Raw genomic sequence first — 20405 nt, forward strand, 5'->3', positions numbered from 1 at the left:
TGTGCTCACTTTTACATTAACAACTATTTTTCGGTCTTTTTTTTTTTTTGCTTTAAGCAATAATATTAATCTTTAAAAAAAAATTAAAAGCGTTTCTGTGTCTTTGAAAGGTCAAATGTCTCTTTAAAAATGTAATATAGACTTGTCACAAATGAAAACAGAGACGAATCTGAAAATTCATGACTGATTATGTAAAGATAGTTTGTTCATAAATACAAAAGGCTGAAGATTTTATATCAAAATTTATTTACAAAACTTCATATTTTATATATACAAATTCTATTTTCTAAATCTTTTGAACAAAGGATGACGACTTCCTTCTCTCTTGAGTTTATATTCCATATATACAGCATCATCTGCTCCTGATAAGGAACTCATACTACCAACACGACGAGATACCTATGAAAAGTATATAATCAAAATGAGTTTTAAAATAACTGCTGAACTTAACAAAACAAAAAGGAACAAGTTAACGCGTTCACTGCCAGCCATGAATTATCTCGTAGGTCGAAGTTTGTGTTTAGGCACCAGCTACGAGTTAATTTGTAAAATGTTTTTGTTTTATCTATGCTACATACGATCAAACATAGTATTTTCATGTTCTTTTATATGTATCTGGTTCTGGGTATTAGGCGAAAAAAACAATTTGGCACAATCAAAGAAATTAATTAATATAAGTATAATTAATAACGTAAGAACTGTAAAAATAATAAAGCAATTTATGAATAGTCTTTGTCATAAGCAACCACCAACTACGAATATACTTGTAGATAGCACTGTCATAAAACATTTTATCACAAAAACCAATTACATTATAACTCGTATAATTAATAAAGCAATTAAAAATAATCTAAATTTAATATCTTTCTCATAAATACATGTGTTGTATTTTTAGTTTACAATTAATTCAAATTTGTGGTGTGGTAGAACCGTTTTTGAAAATGTCACTCGGCAGTAAATGAATATCTAAATGAATATTTTATTAAGACAAAAAGTTTGTTATTGCAATCATTATATAATTGCTAAATTAAAAAGATTATTTAAAATAAATTTTTAAAAATTAATTAAAAATAATAAAAACATTTTTGAGTTTCTTCACTTCAAAAGTTTTTTATGTTGGAATGTAGTCATGTTACGCATGGGGAAGTCAACTATGTAACCAGCCTGTTTGTATGTATTTGAACCTGGTATGTAATAACAGTGTTTAGCAGTTTTAATCACTTGGCCAGTGGTGGACATATATATTAGGAGAAGCCAGATTGTGATGGCTCAAAAACCAGGAATGAATATCTCCAAAACAGCACTACCCATTGGATGCTCGTGAGCTGCTTTTTTGGTATGAAAAATGGAAGGACAATGAAACTGTTTGTAGATGCTAAGATACTGGATGTCCACATTTGATTCATGAATGTGAACATGTATGCCTATCATGCTTAGTCAAGGGGAATAAATGACTGCCAATTAATTCAGTTGACAGCTGAATGTAAACCATTGCAATGCCCAGTACAAGCGTACCTGAGTGCACAATGCATCATACTCTGTTGGATTTGGTACTCTAAGCAGGCATCCCTCTTACATGGACCCAATAAACTAAGCATCATACACATTTATGACTATAGTGGTCCAGTAACACTGCGATTAACCACATAACAATTGAAAAGAATTGTATGATCAGATTCTTTTCCATTGTTATGACATATCAATGATTATGTCAGTGCACATTATCTTCCAGGCAAATGTTAATTGATATGTATGATAGCCGTAAAAAGGCAAGAGGTATCACATTTTGGGCTGAAGGGCATCCCTTAAAACAGTGGTTGTCGTAGAATATAACAGCTGCAAACTATATTATTACTACTAGTAATCAGTTAGAAACTTTCCAAAGACCTCTTCCAGCAGGACTTAAAGTCAAAATTATGTTATGGTATGCAAGAAATATGCATATGAATTTTAACTTATGCCATGGCCTCCTATTTCATAAGATATTAATTCTATTATGGACATCTTGGATGTCCCAGAGCACGGGTTTGCATGCCAAAGCTATAATAATATGGTATTAAGAGGATTTTTTTAAACTGAAGTGGATAATATTTTGCTGCTCAGTATAATGCAAAATACTAATACAGTCAAAAGTCTTTAATCCGGACATCCATAATCTAGAATGATCTATAATCCGGACCTCAAAGCTACAAACTTTCTGCGCATGCATTTGTTTACGCATGCGTGTTTAATGTATAATGAATGGTATAAGCTAAGATAAAATTATCTAATTATCTATTTCAGTTAATGTTACAGATTGTGTTTTTCCTTAATCTTCAAATTGGATCCGGCTTATTATTTTTTGCAGACTGATTAGAGCAATTTTATAAAAGTAAGCTTGAACTTTCGATTATGTCAAAAAGAATTTCCGATTCTGGAGCTGCCAAAGAATCTACAAAGTGAAAGCATGTTTCGATGTCCATCAAACAAAAAATGGAATTGCTGCAAAAAATGGGTAAAGGCACATCCTTTGTTTCTCGAACCATTCCGAAATTTGTTTATCAATTTCACGCTGCTCTGCGGAAGGGGGGGGGATACATCGCAGCATGCAATGAACTGGAAGTTGATCTGTCATCACTATCCTTAACTTCAGGGCAGCTGTTTTTATTTTATTCGGCTTATAATTCCTTACTACATGTATTTCATCTCGATTTACTCCTTTGATATGATTTAAACCAAATTCGTCATTATAAATATCATGAATACACATCAAATAGTTTTCTGGTTGCAATTTTCTAATTTCGACTATGCATAATGTATGCTTTATGCATGCACGCGTTGAAAGAAATGTTTAATAAAGTAAACATATAAATATTAAGTTTTTTTTGTAAATTTTGATACCCTTTAGATCATAATTGCTCTTTATTTCATAAATTATGGTTTCATATTTTAATTTTATAATTTCTGCATGCCATTTTACCAGATTTAAACTGATGATCTATAATCCGTAAAAACCAATAATCCAGAATTGACAAAGTCTCGACGAGTTCGGATTAAAGACTTTTGACTGTAGTAAGTCTTTGGGAACTTCAATGAATATTAAGATAGAAAATTTTATGTTTTGAATTACAATTCTCATTTTAATAAAAATTTAAAATACCTGAGTTTTCCCCCCAGAAAATTCACTTGGAATTTTTTCATCTTCAGCATCTGCATCATTTGCTGCTAAGACTTGTTGCAACAGCTGAGTTTGTTCGTCTTTTGTTTTATAAGCTAATTCCTCTTGCTGAAAATAAGCAGATTATGTTGGTTACTTGAATAATTTACAGAAAGAAAAAACATATTGGAGGGGAGGGGGGCTAAAAACAAAAAACTCACTTCATCCATTCCCATTAATTTTGTAATGACTTTGTAACTATATCCTTGATTGACAAGAAACCTCTGTCGCTTTCTAGAGTAATGCATTTCCATAGTATCCTGAGATACCAGTGTATAAAAAAATGCATTATATTCTTCAGCATAAGCTCCTGGAAAACATGAAATAATATTAATAAAACTTTCATGACAAGATTGTTTTGAAATTATAAAAATACTCTGATCTATTTAAAATTTTCATTATTAGTTGCTATATGTATTCATTTAAGAATACCATTAGAATTTATTCTTTTAAGTAAGAAATATGGATAACATTGATTTTACTTGCAATTACAATTATCTTTTTCTTATAAAACATCTTATTCCGATTTTTATGATCTTCATTCATGGACTAGTATGCAGAAACTTTTACAAGCATAGAATACAAAAATAGAACAATGGATCAATAACAAGTTGACATTTAAAAGATAAAAACATACAAACAAAATTTACATCAAGGTATGTGACCACACCAGACCTTCACACAAACTTTACAGCAATTTCAATGAAATAATCAACCACTGCAGATATTAATAATGTGCAGTCCCTCATTACGGCATCCTATTTTTAATGATTTACGGTCAAAGAAATTTAGTGACCATTTAATATGGGAAATGCCTTCAGTCTTCAGGTACTCATTAATGATGCTAGCTTGAAAGAGAAGGCATTATCATCTTTGAGATGTTGACACCACCACTTTAATAATATTGTGTCTATGGATTGAATGTTTAGTAGATCCTCAAAGCTTGATTCTTGGCATACAATACTGGTAGATATTGTCTAACCAAGTTACACTGCACCCATAGATGTAACAGCTGTGGAGGTTGCTCATTGATTTCACTTGACTACTATACCAATCTTCAGATGGGGTGAGTGTAACTCTTGTTTGGCTAGGCACAGATTTTCGGACAACTGTTTGACTTGTTTGGAATTGTTTCCATGTTCGAGAAATTACTGAATGGTCAATGCCAAAGAAAAAAAAAAAAAATATTTGACTGAATACTCTGCTTTAATATATCTGACAGAATGCCAGCACTAACTGCCACTCACCATCTTGCTGCCACAGAAACACAAATATCCTCAAACATTACATTAGGAATGTTAGAAACAATATGTATCATTATTTAAATAAATTTTCTCAAAGTCTCTGGAATACTGCTGTCTTTAACATGTTCGGACAGTCAACGGTGACCGGTTGTAAAATACGACATTTGCACAGCTATCTGCATCCACAATGATTTTCAGCCCAATTTAACTATACATTCGGAAATTGATAATTTGCATTGCATGCTCAAATTCTGGAAGCCAGTGTATTGTTCTCAATGAATCATTTTAAAATTATGTTATAATTTTAAAAATCATTAAAACAACATATTAATCACAACTAAAATTTTGTTTATTTTTAATGGATTTTTAAACTGGCATTTTGTTTTAAATTTCTGATGATGAGATCTCTAAGTATGCATAAAAAGGCTTTATTAGGTTATAATTCTTTACTACTAAGAACAGGCAAAAACATAATTAATATATCTTACTGTCAGAACAGTTTTGCTATGTTGTTTATGATAAATTTTATCTCGGTGAAAAGTGTTAAATGAATAATTTTTTCTCATCTTATTTCAAGGAATTATATGAGAGGAAAAAACAATGTAAAACACATAATCTGAAAATCATTTAGTCTTCCTACTTCAAAAATTTAGATAACATTTTATCTAGAATTTAATTAGAAATTAAAATTAAAATTTTTATCTTTTCAAACTGAAATTACCTGCCATCTGTTCAAATGTAACAAGTGGCATGTCAGTAAAATTTTATATCTATGTAAATCTCCTTTGTAATGATATGCATGTAATGATTTAGAAGCACTGCCGTGATGGCTGAGTTTTAGGGCGAGAGGAAGAAGTTGATGCCAAACTAAGTTCAGCCAATTCTCATCCAGGGTTCATAGCCACATTTTAGTTAAAAAAATAAGCACCTATAAGCACTTTTCAAGAACATTTTAAGAAAAAAATAAGCACCTGTCTAATTACATTATACACAACTGCATAACCTTAAAAATTAGACTTGTAATTTAAAATATGAGAAATGCAGTATTTATTAAGAAAGAATAAGCATTACCTCAACCATGGAAAATAATTATTTATTTTATTTAAATTTTAAATAATAGTTCAATTTACAGAACTAGTTTACAATGAGAGAAAAAAAAAAAAAAAAAAGAAACTATGCAGAACTAAACTATAGTACAAGATTTAATGATGAAATTTCAGTTCAAAATAGAGAAAATAAATAATAATAAGGCATATTTATTGTATTCACTTGGAACCTAATAATAAATACAATTTTATTTTTGCACTCATATTGATATTTAAATAATTTAAATCTAAATTCTGAACATTTTCTAAATTTTCATTGTATATCAGTTTTCTCTTAACAGATATTGCAAGCAAAGTAATTTAAGTAAAAAAGAGGAACATTTCTGAAATCAGAAGACAGAAATTTGCTTCATGCAGTAATCCTTTAACAGTAAAATCTTAACTAACCCGCATACTTGGAAATTGGCGAATATTCGGACAGTCGAGCGTAACTTGAAAAAGAGGAGCGGGGGGGGGGGGGGTAGACTGTAGCCGCTCTTTAAATTTTTCCGCTAAATAAATGCTTTTGACATTTCGATATGCGCATCATATAAAAATAAACCAATGGAACTGAAAAATATTCTGCTTAGCAAACACAGCAAAACTCTTTTAAGTGTTCATAAACAAATCTCAGGCAGAACATCAAAATTAATTATCTCTGCAAAATATTGCAAGCGTTATTGCGCAATACGTGCGCCGTAATTCTTCCCTACGTGATATTACGCAGTCGGAATCAACAGCTGCCGGTATTGGGAGAATAAAGAACTAAATAACTGGGGTGTTTTTCATTCTAATTTTCAACAGACGGCGTTAAATTTTCAGAATAGAATCATTCTTCGCTTGGGTTGGTAGACCGCAGAACTTTTAGTCCTATTCAATCCAGATTGGAAAGTGACAAAAAAAAAAAAAAAAAAAAAAAAGTCCGTTGCTTGTTTTGCAACGAACCGTAACAGTTTCAATATTCGAGATTTTGCGGAGAAAGGGGAGAACCTCCCAATCTTCGTACTGTATAATGTATTGGCCAAAAAAACAAAATTATTTTGACTATTCGATTACTTTCCCTTTATTTATTACTTTCGCATTTCTTTGACCAATAGAACGACGGGCACCTGTCTGTACTCTTCGTGCACACCAAAGGTTATGTTAATGCAGAGACAGGGGAAAAGCTATTTCTGGGAGTATGATTTACCATCTGACATTCCATATTAGGAAGAAAAGTTGTTTATTTAGTTTCGGCTTTGGTACCGGGAAAAATAGCGCGTTCATTAAAAAAAAAAAAAAAGCACTAAAAGCAAAAAATAAGCACTAAAAACAAAAAAATAAGGGCTTTAAATTAAAAGTAAGCACCTATAAGGGCCTTTATATTTTATTTTCAAATATAAGGACTTATAAGCACTTATAAGGACCGCTACGAACCCTGTCATCTTTATTTCCACGCATATAAAATCATCTCAGTAATATTTATTCAATCATAATGAAATATAATACATTTCCCTGTACATTGGTTTTTAACAAGAAATGAAACAGGCACCTTACAGAAGCGAAGGTAAGAGAGGAGATATTAGCAAGGTAGAAGTTAGCAGAATAAGGACATAATTAGGTTGCCAGAAGTATTTATACCAAAGTAGGTGCAATTCTATAAACAAGCTATGATAGGTTAATATTAATTTTAGTTGCTCTTTTCCAGTAGCGTTACATAAACATAGAAAGATATCGAATTTGGGAGAACAGATGAATTTGAGGTGAGAGCATCAAATCTAAAATGTTAATTTTGAGGTCGCCAATTATTTTTTTTAAAGCAGCTATTATATTTTGTTATATCTTACATGCATTTAGTGATAAAATTTATCATACTAATATCACTAAAATTACACAGTCCAAAAGCTCATTTCTAGATTAGTAATTTTAAAATTTTAGCAAGGAAAATGATTGCATAACTTAAGCTATTCATATAAAGTAGTAACATAGGTAATGAGATTGATTTAAAAAGAAAAGGTAAACATTAAATAAAATAACTGTAATTTTATTTTAAAAACATTTCTTACTACATAAATATTCCTAAGTGGCACAATCTGGTGAAGATAAAACTGTCATAAAATGTTATCTTCATGACTGACTGGCATTAATACAAACCCTGACTTGATTTTTATCAGAGATGGACTAGTTGAATCTTTGAACCCTGCAAATCTTGGAAAGTTTCAAGGACGTAAATACTTCATTATTTCATATTTTTAATTTCATAATTTCTATATGTCATCTTACTAGATTTAAAGTGATGGTCTTAATACCCAGAAAAATCATAAATCAGGAATCACGGACGTCCTGATCTTGGACTTTGTATAAAACAATATTTATTTTTCATGCATTAATACATATATGGCAAAATATTAAGTTAATAAATTTAATAAAAGAACCTTTTTTTGCTCTCAGAATTCTACCAAGTCTTTGAGCTTCTTGCCGTCTTGAGCCGCCATGACTGGATATTTGGATTAAGACATTAGCTTCTGGGAGATCAAAAGATGTATCAGCAACTTTGGAAACAAATATTGTGTTCACCTTAGGGTTATACTTAAAATTCTGCAAAATTTGCATTCTCTCAGCTTGAGATGTTGGACCATAAATATAAGGTCTGAAATGAAAAACAACAAAAACAATTTTTCCTGAAAAGAATGAATATAAGAATAAAAATTTTATTAGGCTAAGATAAAATTAAAAAATAGATTACCACATTTGGCACTTTGGTGCACAATTAAGACTGATATCCCAATTAACAAAAAAGGATCAATTAAAAAAAAGATGCAAAATTTCATATATATACAGATTATTAAATTTTATATATTACACATTAACGAGCCAAAACATTATGACCACCTCAACATTTTTCAATGAACCCGTCTGGATGACGTGGAGGTCACGTGATTAAGTGGTATTTAAGCGCTCCTGGAGAAGGTAAGGAATCATTCCTGCACTTACTTTTGTGAGTGCAGTGAGAGAGAATGTAGAAATTGAGTAGAAAGTAAGAGAGAGTAGAAAGTAAGTGTTAAGTGTATGATAGATGAGTGTTTGGTTGGTTTATATAATTACCGCAAAGTCTAGAGGGCTATCTGCCTACAGGGAGGGATGCCTTCCAGGAGGACTTTATAAGGAAAACTGGCTAGCATACACATTACACATGGTGAAAACTATGAAAATGACCATGCAGCCAGCCCATTTGTGGGATTCAAACCTTGGACCAAACTACCAGTTTTCAGCAACTTTATTGCTTGGCCGCTGGACGATCTGAATTTAGTAGAAGGTGGATTGTATTGGCCTGAACGAGTATCTACGAAACTGCACAAATGGTAGGTTGTTCAAGATCTGCCTTTATTAGTATTTATGCAAAGTAGATAAATGAAGGTGAAACCAGCAGTTGATGCCAAAGTATTGGACGTCCATGCATCATCAAAGAAAAAGGACATCAGAGACTATCTCACTTGGCACAACAAAATCGGTGCCAGACACACACTGTTTGGTTGGACACTGTTTGATATAGGACAGCACAGCAGAAGTCCCACTCGTGTGGCTCAGTTGACCAAGTGTGACTGTCAGCTATGCCTACAGTGGGCGTGGGAACATCGAGACTGGACCAAGAATAACTCGAAGACACTTATCTGGTTGAATGAATCATAATTTCTCATTCATCATGTTGATGGTCATGTCAGGATACGCCATCTTCCAGGTAAAAAGTTCCTCCAGTATACAACAAGTGACACACAGGCTAGTGGTGGCGGTATTATGCTTTGGGGAGGGTGGGAATATTCTCATGGGTGCCTGTGGGACCCTTACTTGTAAGTAGAACAGACGATGAAAGCTCGGACTATCTGAACATAACTGTGGATCAGTTGCACCCTTACATGGCTTCTGTCTTCCCAACTGGAAATTAAATATTCCAGCAGGACAACATCCCATGTCACAAGGCTCGAATTACGTTGGGAGTAGTTTGAAGAGCATGAAGATGCATTCCACTAAATGTCCTAGCCACCTAACTGGCTGGATTTGAAGCAGCACATTTGGTATGTCTTGGAGCAACAGCTTACAGCTCAAACACCACCATGTCAGAATATCTCAACTTTGCATGACTGCTGCTTAGATATTTCGTATAACCTGTCTCCAGTCATCTACCAAGCACTTGTGGCATCCATGCCAAGGCGAGTTGCAGCTGTTTTGCAGGCCAAAGGTCATAAAATGCATTATTGAATAAGTGGTCATAATGTTTTGACTGTTCAGTGTATAAAGGGTATTAAGAATTATCAAATTTGCCACAAATGATATTGATAAAAACAGGAATGTTTAGCTTTTATCAGTGTCATTCTACATATTAGAATAATTCAGGTATAAAATATTATTAGTCAACTGCTAAGGATAGTAAATATATTTCTTTTCCATAACACTCAATAACGAAAGGTTTACGCAAATCTTTTAGATTTAATTTCTTGAATGATAGAACTTGTATTCCAAATGCCAGTGATTATTTGAAATACATATTCAAAACTTTTATGGTATTTCATACCAAATCCAGCAATTTCTGTTGATTAATCTGTCATTAAAACTAAAGCCAGAATATCATTCAAAACATACAATCCAACCAAATAGGAAATGCACATCTATGCAGCAGCTGATTCAACAACAGGATATCTTTTTTCAATACTTCCCTATTTTTCCAGCTTAACATCTGAATGTATCTTCCAATCTGATATTTTAGTAAGCACCACAACCCTTTACCTTTATAAAATAAAAATTTATTGAATCGAGTTTCTAGTGCAGAAGATTATTTAGTTTTTACCAATAGATATTAATCAACATTATTAGTAGAACTACCAAATGTCACCCTGTCGGCACAGTTAAGCCAACTGGAAGAAGATATTCATACATTTAAAAACTAAAGTTTTTAACTTGACAATAATAACAAAGAGGAAGGAGTGGAGTAAAGTGGCACATCCTAAAAAGAAACACACAAACAACAACTTAACTTGCATGAAAGTGTAAGAGGACAGTTCTAATGCTCAGCAGTTTCCATCATAAAGGAATGAAACCTACCATTATATTACATCAGTGTATAAGTCTGAAGTGGTTCTAAGTTATATCACAGATATCAGTAATGTAAACTATGTAGATCAATATGCTTGTACTACGTTTTGCAAAATTCTTCAAAAAAAAAAGGAATAAATTATTTTTTGGGGGACTAGAAAAGTAATCAACTCCTATACATTGTATTCAGCCTTTAAAAAAAAAAAAAAAAAAAAAAAAAAACTTATGGAAATTTTTTAAAAATAATTAACAAAAAGACAAACATATTTTCAGAAATCCCAGGTACATCCTTAAATATCATTTGCTTTGATTGAAAAACACCTGGTGGACAATGCCAAACTACCACTGTAAAGCATATATCAATGAATCTGTGGCACATATTGTTAACTACTTTGCATATTACTAAATGTTAGAAAAATATAAAATTTTGATTTTCAACTGTATGTTAGAAATTCAGGTAATCAGGGTTTCCCAACCTTTTTTCTTACATTGACCCCTTAAAAAAAAAAAAAAAAAAAAAAAATGGTTTTCTTCATAGACCCTCCTTACAGTTTTCTCTATACAGCATAATCATAACAGCATACAGCATAATCATAACAATTAGACTAAGAATGTGAATAAAAGTTTTGAAAAAATGGTTTGTTAGATTTATGTTTTATTATTTTTTGTGTTACTGTTATCTTAATTTTAGAAATGTAAACTAAGTTTTCAGAAACAAAATTACAGGTTCTAATAGCACAAAAATTTGATTTTAATTAAAGTAATGGTTATGTCTGATGTACTGATGCAATATATTTCCCCCGGCTAGCAGAAAATTGCTTAACTCAAATAAAATTGTTCAACATTATTCAACCTGCTTTTTGTTTTCTGCAGTAAATTATTCACATGACTAACTAGATAAGAAGAGAGAAATATCACTATTTTGGTTCAGTGACAGCTTATTTGCACTTTATTGCATGAAATATTTATATATTAAAAATATTATTGATTTAAAAAATATATTAAATAATTTTTGTGTATTTTATATTTAACTACAGGCTACAGCTTTACATCAATAAACAACTGAATTAAAAATTTTTATAATTAAATGTTTTTGTAATTAGTGGGATCTTGATTTTGCCGGTCAACTGTCGATGTATGTACAGCTATCGACTCCTTGACCATCACTGACCCCTTTTAAAATTTTATCGACCCTGCTCAGAACCCCAGATAAACCAAATATTATAGCAATTAATTATTAAGTCACCTGAAAAGTTCTGTGGTTTTTTTTTTTTTTTTTTTTTTTTTTTTTTTTTTACGATAAATGCAAATGAAGCAGTACAAAAACATGAAAATTTCATTAAATCACATATGCACCAATTTGTTCTATGACTTTTTACCACTTCTACAGGAATTTGGTAAATTCCTTTTTAGAAAAGTCATAAGGTATATTCTTAGAGAAGTTATCAAGATGCTGTTTGACAGTATTCAAAGAAATGAACAGAAAATTCAAAAAATTTGAAATGGCCTGAAGAGATGAAAATCTGAGAGGACAAAGGTCTAATGAATATGGGAGAGGAATGACACAAAACATCCCAGCCATATTCAGTAAATTATTGACATTCATCAGAAGGTAGGTTCAGTGTTATGATAAAAGATACCCTCAATAATTGATTAGTTTGATTGTTTTTGCTTCAATTTCTGCTTTTAAAACTGCTATTTGGGAAAAGTATTTTGCTGAATTTATTATCTGATTTGATGGTAACAATTCTTAGTGTATAATTTCTTTGTACTCCCACTATATACAAAACATTACTTTTTTGCAATGCGACCCTCTTTTAATATCACTAAAGGAGGTTCTTTTGACCCATGACCTTTTTTCTTGTAACATTATTTTATAGTATTTACTTCTCCTCTCCAGTAATTAGCCAGTTGAAAAAGAAGCTTCTTTAATTCTTTTCTGTAAAGAATTACATGCTGAAATTCAAGTAAACATGTTCTCCTCTGTTAAAGTATAAGGTACCAATACAATGTAGTGGCTTACATACCCAACATCTTCAAATGATCATAGACTATTTAGTTTGTTTGATAATTCCTGAATTGCATAATATGAATTTTCAGCAATAAGTTCTTTTAACAGGTTCCTTGTTTAAAAGGATGATCATTACCTTTGAGGCTGAAATTTCTGCTCTTGAAAATCTTTCAAAGCACCTTTAAATTTAGTCATCAAAAACAGCACTTTGTCAATATACAGCAAAAAATTATATGTGGTCTGATTAGCATTTTTTTCTTTTTAAAAATTAAAATTTTTGGTTCTCCATTATTCACCATAGACCAAAACAAAAACTATGCCACAAGACAGACTAGAATTATAAAATTGTGAACAGAAAAGACCATATTTAAATATCCACTTTAATCAAGGTCTCTCCTTATCAACGTAAGAATAAATATACATAATAATTGGAAGAAAACACACTTTGATAAAAAAAATGCAGAACATTTTGGATAACCAAATAATTAATTTTAACCCATATTTTACCATGCAGGACATATTTTGTCCTATATGCAGGACAGTGCATATTTGATGGCTGTACAAAAAAAGTAATAATGTTTAAACTACTTCTTTCACATTATATTATTGCTAGAAAGCTGCTTGTTATATTAGCTATTTTCTTTTAAGTTTTGTCCTTTATAAACCTGTTTTTTTAAAAACATACAAAAAGGACTAATTTTGATTTTTTGCATTATATTTTTTGAACATGTAAAAAAAGAGGAAAAAAGGGTAAAACAAAAAGTTTTGAATTTATGTTAAATAAAATACGTCTCCATTAATGTGAATGACAAAAAATCCGAAAGAAAAATATATTATAGATCCTTATTTTGCTTTCTTTTTTAGAGCGTCCTATATATAGGACAATAGTAAAATCCACTATTATATGACGTTAAAACATAACATCGCTTTGGAGTGAAATGGTTACGCCCGTTTCATCTCCTCGGTGTAAAATGTAGCAATCAATTATTTCCTGCACTGCGTCTCCTTTTGTAAAGAGGTATGTTTAGCATCTGAAAGCCGTTTCACACGTTTTATTTGTATGAAAGAAATTTACTTTTGTGAACGTTTATTTTGTAAGGTATATTTATTTTATGCATCCAAAATGAGTCGAAAATTTCTAACATCTGAAGAAGCTTTGGAATATTTTATGACATTAGATGATGAAGATACTGAGCCGGAAATGGTAATAATACCACCTGATCCAGATGCAGTCAGTGGCAATGAATAAATACACGATGTCTGCACTAAGACTAAATGCACATAAGCTATTTGTGACAAAAACGCAGCAGGAACTATATAAACAGTAGGAACTGTGGAAACTTTAGTAGGAAATGAAGATGATGAAATAAATATGTGTGCCAAAACTTGATTGGAAAGATTGCGTTCCTAAATATTCACGTGCTTCAGAAATACTTTCTCAAGATTCTAGTCAGTCTCTAACTGATTTTGTTTCTGGAAAATCTCCTACAGAACTCTTTGAGTATGTCGCTGAAAAAATGATAGACAAAGGTGTTATTGATTGTAACAGATACACTGGGCAGACAAATAATCATAATTTTTCACTGACAAAACAAAAGAACTCAAGCAATTCTAAGGTATACTTTTTTATAGTGGCTACCTGAAAAAATGTCTTGGGAAAACGTGCCAGACACAGGAACTATACTATTTAGTCGAGCAATGCCATAAAATAGATATCTTGAAATCAAGCGGTACATTCATTTCATTCACAATAGCACCATTACCTCTATTTACAAAGTACGTCCAATTTATGATTTACTGAATGATGCTTACTACAATTAGGTGTATTATTTTCCGAACATCTAAGCATTGATCAAAGAATGATGACCTATTTCGGTCGACATGGTTGTAAAATATATATAAAAGAAACCAAAGCTCTTGATCTTCTAGAATATCGATGGGCTATAAAAGTCAGCTATTTGGGATTATCAATACCTAGGAAAATTCAAGGCAGAACATTAGGTATGCAACAGACAAATCCGGACTTCTTGCAAATGCAAACTGATCATGTGATTGTCAAAAACCGTGATGGACGTCAACATCGTTGTCAATTAAAAAAATTGTATTAGGAAACCGACAACTATTTGTAAAAAATCTAATATTGGCTAATGTTCGAGTTGTTTTTTACCATTCCATTCAAAAGAATGGACTTGAAAGAAAAGAATGCCTTGTAACTGGATTTGACCATCGTCCTATATATAGGACAGCCTGTAAACTCAAAGAAAATAAAAGTTTCGTATATTTTTCAATTTATTATTTTTTCTTATCTATTTAGAAAACAAAATTAGAAATTTCAAATAAAAATTTTAATTTCTTCGATCATTGGTAAAATATGGGTTAAAACCACACTTTTAATATGTTGCAATACCACTTTCTATTCTGCCTAATAAACTGAAATTTTAGGAAATAAGATGCTTTTACTATAAATGAAGATAATAAAATAAAAACAGAAGCTCAAAATTTTTGCTTAATAATTAACAAAGTTCTTATGAAAAATATATTAAAAAAAAAAAAAAAAAACAACTAAGGAATAGATAAAATTTTTTAAAAATCATACATAATGCATGAAACACCAAAAAAGGAAAAAATTATTAAAAGGCTTCTTAAAAAATTAAAAGAATTAAGTTTTTCATACACATACATGACATTACAAGAAACCTGAAAAAGAATTCCATGAACTTAATTAAAACACTTAATGAAAATTTAAAAGGAAGCAGAAATATTTGTTACCTATTCATTTTTATGGCATAATGTTTGAGAGCAAATACATTATCTGAAAAAACAATTACTTTATCGCTTCTTATTTCATGATACCTAATTAGGAATTGGCAGGCTCTGAATTTATTTGGATTCATAACAAAAAGAAGCTGAAATGTAAATAAAACACATATTAAATAATTGAACAGAGTCTGAAATTATTAAACATATAATAAGATTATATATATAAAATTATTTAACACTTAATCTACATTATAAAAGGCAGATTAAATGCTATTTTTTAACTTTTATTTAAGAAAACAATAGCACAACTCCTTGTGTTTCACAAAATATGCCATGATGCTTACTGAAGTAATTAAAAAACTCAATAATACACAGAGGTTATAATAATATACAATAATACATAATATCTAGATGCATAGAGAAAAAAGAATATATATATAACAATATAAATAATACTATAATAAGAAAACTAAAATATAATACTATAAGTAATAATATAATAGAAACAATGAAATAATACATAAAAAATAATACACTCTTTTGCCAAAAAACTGAAGCAGCAAGAAGGACTTTTGCGATCGTGACAAAATTTGGTATGCAAAACCATCTTGATCAAACATGCAAATGATCAAAGTTTCAAGGCAAATGAACAAAAATTGCGATCACAGCACGCATTTCTAGTGCGCAATTCGCAAAGTATAAAATCAGTAACAGAGGCGGAAAATTTATCTTTTTTGTTGCTGCCATAGTAATTCCGTAAAGAAGCAACTTAAGATGCCATCAGGATGAAATCGAAGACCTTACAGACAACTAAACGACTTCGAACGTGGTCGCATTGTAGGATAGCATGAAGCTAGGTGGCCATACCGAGCAATAGGCAGCCGCCTGTAGCATACACACACTGCTGTGCAAAGATGTTGGCAGCAATGGTTGCCACACAGAAACTACTGATGAAATGAAAGCTCTGGAAGGCCAAGGAGCACAGATGCAAGGCAAGATAGGATGACCCAAAACGCCCCAACGGTATCATTGTCAACTATTCAACGCACTATAGCCACGTCTATACCTCCTATGGTACCATCCACCATCTCACGCTGCTTGTCTGAGGCAGGGTTACGCTCACAGAGGCCTTTAAGATGTTTGCCTTTGACTCCACAACTTCGGCGGAGTCGTCTGAAGTGGTGTTGTAGCCGATCGTCATGGCTGCCACCAGACTAGCATCATATAGTGTTCAGTGATGAATCCCGCTTCACTCTTGAAGCAGATGACCACCGTGTTTGTGTCCGGAAAGGACGGAGCCAACGCTCCCAGTCAGCCTTTTACAAAGGCATATAGCCATAAGCTCTGGTGTGATGATGTGGGGTGCTGTTTTTTATGACAGCAGGTCATCTTTAAGCATCCTCTGTACATCTTTAACAGCTCAACGATATGTTGATACCATCCTGCGGCTGGTTGCATTACCCTTCATGGCACGTCATCCTGGGGCCATTTTCCAACAAGATAATGCCAAGCCACATACCACTCGCATATCTCTGGACTGTCTCTGTACAGTTGATACTCTTCCTTGGATAGCAAGGTCACCAGACCTTTCACCAACCAAGCATGTCTGGGAAATGGTAGGCCGCCGGATTCGGGCACCACAAAATATCACTGATCTGGAGCGACAACTGATGAATGCCTGGCAGAATGTGTTGCAGGATGACATTAGGAACCTCTACCACTCTTTGCCTCGACGAATTCAAGCATGCATTGACACCAGGGGCAGTTCAACTAACTACTAATTTGAACACTCAATGGGCGATTGTAAGCCGTGAACATGTACTATGACTTTGATTTTTTAATCATTTTATTATCTGTGTCTTAGCTATACACATGTTCAATTTTGTCAAAAACAACCACTTCCTTCATGGTGCTTTTTTTTCTTTCAAAAGAATGTATTAAAATACAATAACACAATAGATAAAATAATCATGTGTAGATAAAATACAATAATGCATTAAAAGGATAATAATGCCATAACACATTAAATAATAATAATACAAAAAGCTTAAACAACAAAAGGCATATTTTTTCAAATAAGAAAAGAAAACTCTTTACACATTGAGATTTGTTCCCAGTCAGTGGTCATTCCAATTCACTGTCAGCTAAATTAACTGACAATAATTGTACCTTTGCTTTGTTCTCCATTAAGTTGCATAATTAGATGAAAATAAAACATATTTCCAAAACATCAGAATCACATGCATCAAATGAATTGCAATGTCATTTTATATAATTAGTCACAATGTGCTCAATTTATTGGTTTACTTATTATGCTATAAAACAGATCAATTCTATTTGCAATTAGCATTTCTACAGTACTTATACTCATTCAACCATATTCTTAAGAATCAATGCAGGGCAGACTAAGAATAAAAAGTTGATTTTTTTCAAATCATCAAATAACTTTGTAATGCAGATTGTGGTTAACTTACTAGCTTTTTGGCTGCTTTTGCTATTAGATACTCTCTATAAAATTCAGGGCTCATTGGACACCAAACCTAAAAATATATTTAAAAATTATTTTAACATTTAAAAGGAAACTATACACTACATTTTTCATAATCAAAGCACTTGTATAATGTGATGCTTTTAAAAGAAAATCTATTATTTCTTATTATTATTTCTTCTATCTATTATCTTCTTATCTATTATTTCTTCTATTGAACACCTTATTATTTCTTTGACAAAAATTATAATTTAAAACTATTATGTATAATTCTGAATTGTATTTAGTATCTGATTCAAGAAAGGTCAATTATTTATTTTACATTATACTTTATTATTAAGTATCTGGACAACATAAAATATACTGTGATATTATTTGAATTATATCATTATTAATTCAATCTGAAATGAAAATTATGATATGTATCAATATTTGTCCTGAAAATTTAATAACAGAGGAATTCTAAGATATTGTGATACCAAACATTTATACATATTGCAAATTCGGATTTAATTAGAAGGGGAAAAATTTAGAAAATATCTTATACGTACAATCTAAGCAACACAATGGATGTTTTAAACATTCAAGAAATAACTTAAGTAGTCATAAAAAAGGACAGAATATGAATAATTTCTTATTAAAGGCAGGAATATTTACAATTTATATGAATTTAATTTATAATTTAATAACTACTCTAAAATTTATTGGAAAACTGTGATGACTCAAGTGAACCATCTCAATTAATGTAACTCTGTCAATAAAATATTAATATTCCATTATTTAAGGTCTCAACAGTATTTTGCAAACAAAAATGCAACAAACTCTCTTTAAGACAAGCTATAGTTCCAGATGAATTTGGTTTTCTATAGAGGATGTTCAGTTCAAATATTTATTTCTGTTCATAGAAACATTCTTCATTTTCAGAGGCAGTCATCATGTGATTTAAGGGAAAGAAAATATGATGCACTTAATATATTTTGGAAGAGGAATTGACCTAAAATTTTATACTTATAGTAGTTTTTTTCCCATGTGACACCATTCTAATTCACAATAAAATGAAATTGGTAATTAAGTTAAGTAGGTTAGTAATAAAAATTTTTCTCATTACTATATTTGGTCATTTCCTTTGGCTAATTAAATAGTATTAAAATAAGAGTTTTCTGATAACTAGATTTTTTTCTAGCAAATTTTAAATTATTTAATTTAATTACATACTACTTTAAAAAAGTATCAATGAAACATAATTAACACGAACCTCTGCACACTGCACTTTAGCAATATATCCAGAATTCTGCAGTTCAAGCCAGTTTGCTTCATATAATTTAGGACCAATCAAAAAATTTAAATCTTGAATTTTATCATCTTCTCTTACTAGCGTGGCAGTCAATCCCAACTTACAATGAGCTTGAACAATAGTTAATACTCTTCTGAACATCTTAGCTGGTATAGTGTGGACCTCTATTATAAAAACAAAAAGACATTCATAAGATTTTATGAAAATAAAATACACATAATTATTAGAAGTGAATCTATTTCTATACAGTAGAAGTTCAATCTAACATTCCCACAAGCATAATTTTTCCAAGTGTATTGCTAACCATTTCTGGTTTCTTTATTCTAACATCCATCATTCTTTGAACTATAATTTTATTACATTAATTGTTGACATCAGAAAGGTGATATCATGATAATGGCTTATGTATGTTACACAGGAAGCCAGAGGAATATTATGTTATTCAATTTATGTAATATGTATTTGTTCATGTGTTAATATTATAGACTGCAACACCTTATAAAGAGCAAGCAACATGTTTATGTTAATTATGCAATGAAGAAATCTCACAGTGATGACACGAAGTGCTATATTTATGCTGGATTACATATGTTCAAATTGGATTACAAATGTTCCAGTAAAGCAATTCGTCAGAAAATCTAAAAAATAATTAGTTCAATTTATTATGTTGGAAATTGATGATTTTTTATTATAGGAAAGCAAAATCATCTAAAAAATGTGTGAACAGCCTCTCTGTATTTATTGATAGTTTGGTTAAAATGCCCTTTTACAAAATTGAAAATTTTGATGAAATGTTTAAACATGATAGGGAAAAACTCATTAATAAAAAATGTAAGAATGGAAGCAATAATTTAATAGTCACTGATGAATTTTTATACCACAAACATAAAATTTTAGGAGAAATGGTTCACCAGTTAATTGTTCCCAAGGAGAGACAAAAAGAACTTTTGCACTTAGCTCATTCTAATTTACAAGGAGCTCACATACGAACCCAGAAGACTGTCACATGATTGAGATATTTTGTCTACTGGCCTGGAATCAAGAAAAATGTGAATGAATATTGCAACACATGTACTTCATATCAATGTCAAGCTAAAAAGTGCTCTTTTGAAGAATTTCCTATTATGCCAACCATATGCCCTAATGGACCATTTCAGTTAATCGATGACATATCATAGGACCTGTGGAAACCAAGTTGTTGAGGCTACAAATATGTGCTGGATGCTGTTGACCAATATATTAGATGGCCAGGAGCAGTAT

The 20405-nt window shown here is 31.2% G+C and overlaps 1 protein-coding gene across 1 annotated transcript in view; it reads right to left on the reverse strand.

Moving 5' to 3' along the window:
- Positions 1-223: 223 nt before the first annotated feature.
- hay (ATP-dependent DNA helicase hay) overlaps positions 224-20405 on the reverse strand; it is a 74988-nt gene continuing 54806 nt past the window's right edge. The window contains exons 14-20 of the mRNA XM_085806706.1: positions 19107-19309; positions 17838-17903; positions 15373-15509; positions 7940-8154; positions 3358-3506; positions 3140-3265; positions 224-399 (exon numbers count right to left, since the gene is read on the reverse strand). Coding sequence (XP_085662832.1) covers positions 280-399; positions 3140-3265; positions 3358-3506; positions 7940-8154; positions 15373-15509; positions 17838-17903; positions 19107-19309 — 1016 coding nt within the window. The 3' untranslated portion in view covers positions 224-279. The remainder of the gene's footprint in view (positions 400-3139; positions 3266-3357; positions 3507-7939; positions 8155-15372; positions 15510-17837; positions 17904-19106; positions 19310-20405) is intronic.

Source organism: Stegodyphus dumicola, chromosome 12 (genome assembly GCF_044657685.1).
Source record: "Stegodyphus dumicola isolate Sdum_Otavi_A_Nest chromosome 12, ASM4465768v1".
In the NCBI taxonomy this organism is placed as follows: domain Eukaryota; kingdom Metazoa; phylum Arthropoda; class Arachnida; order Araneae; family Eresidae; genus Stegodyphus; species Stegodyphus dumicola.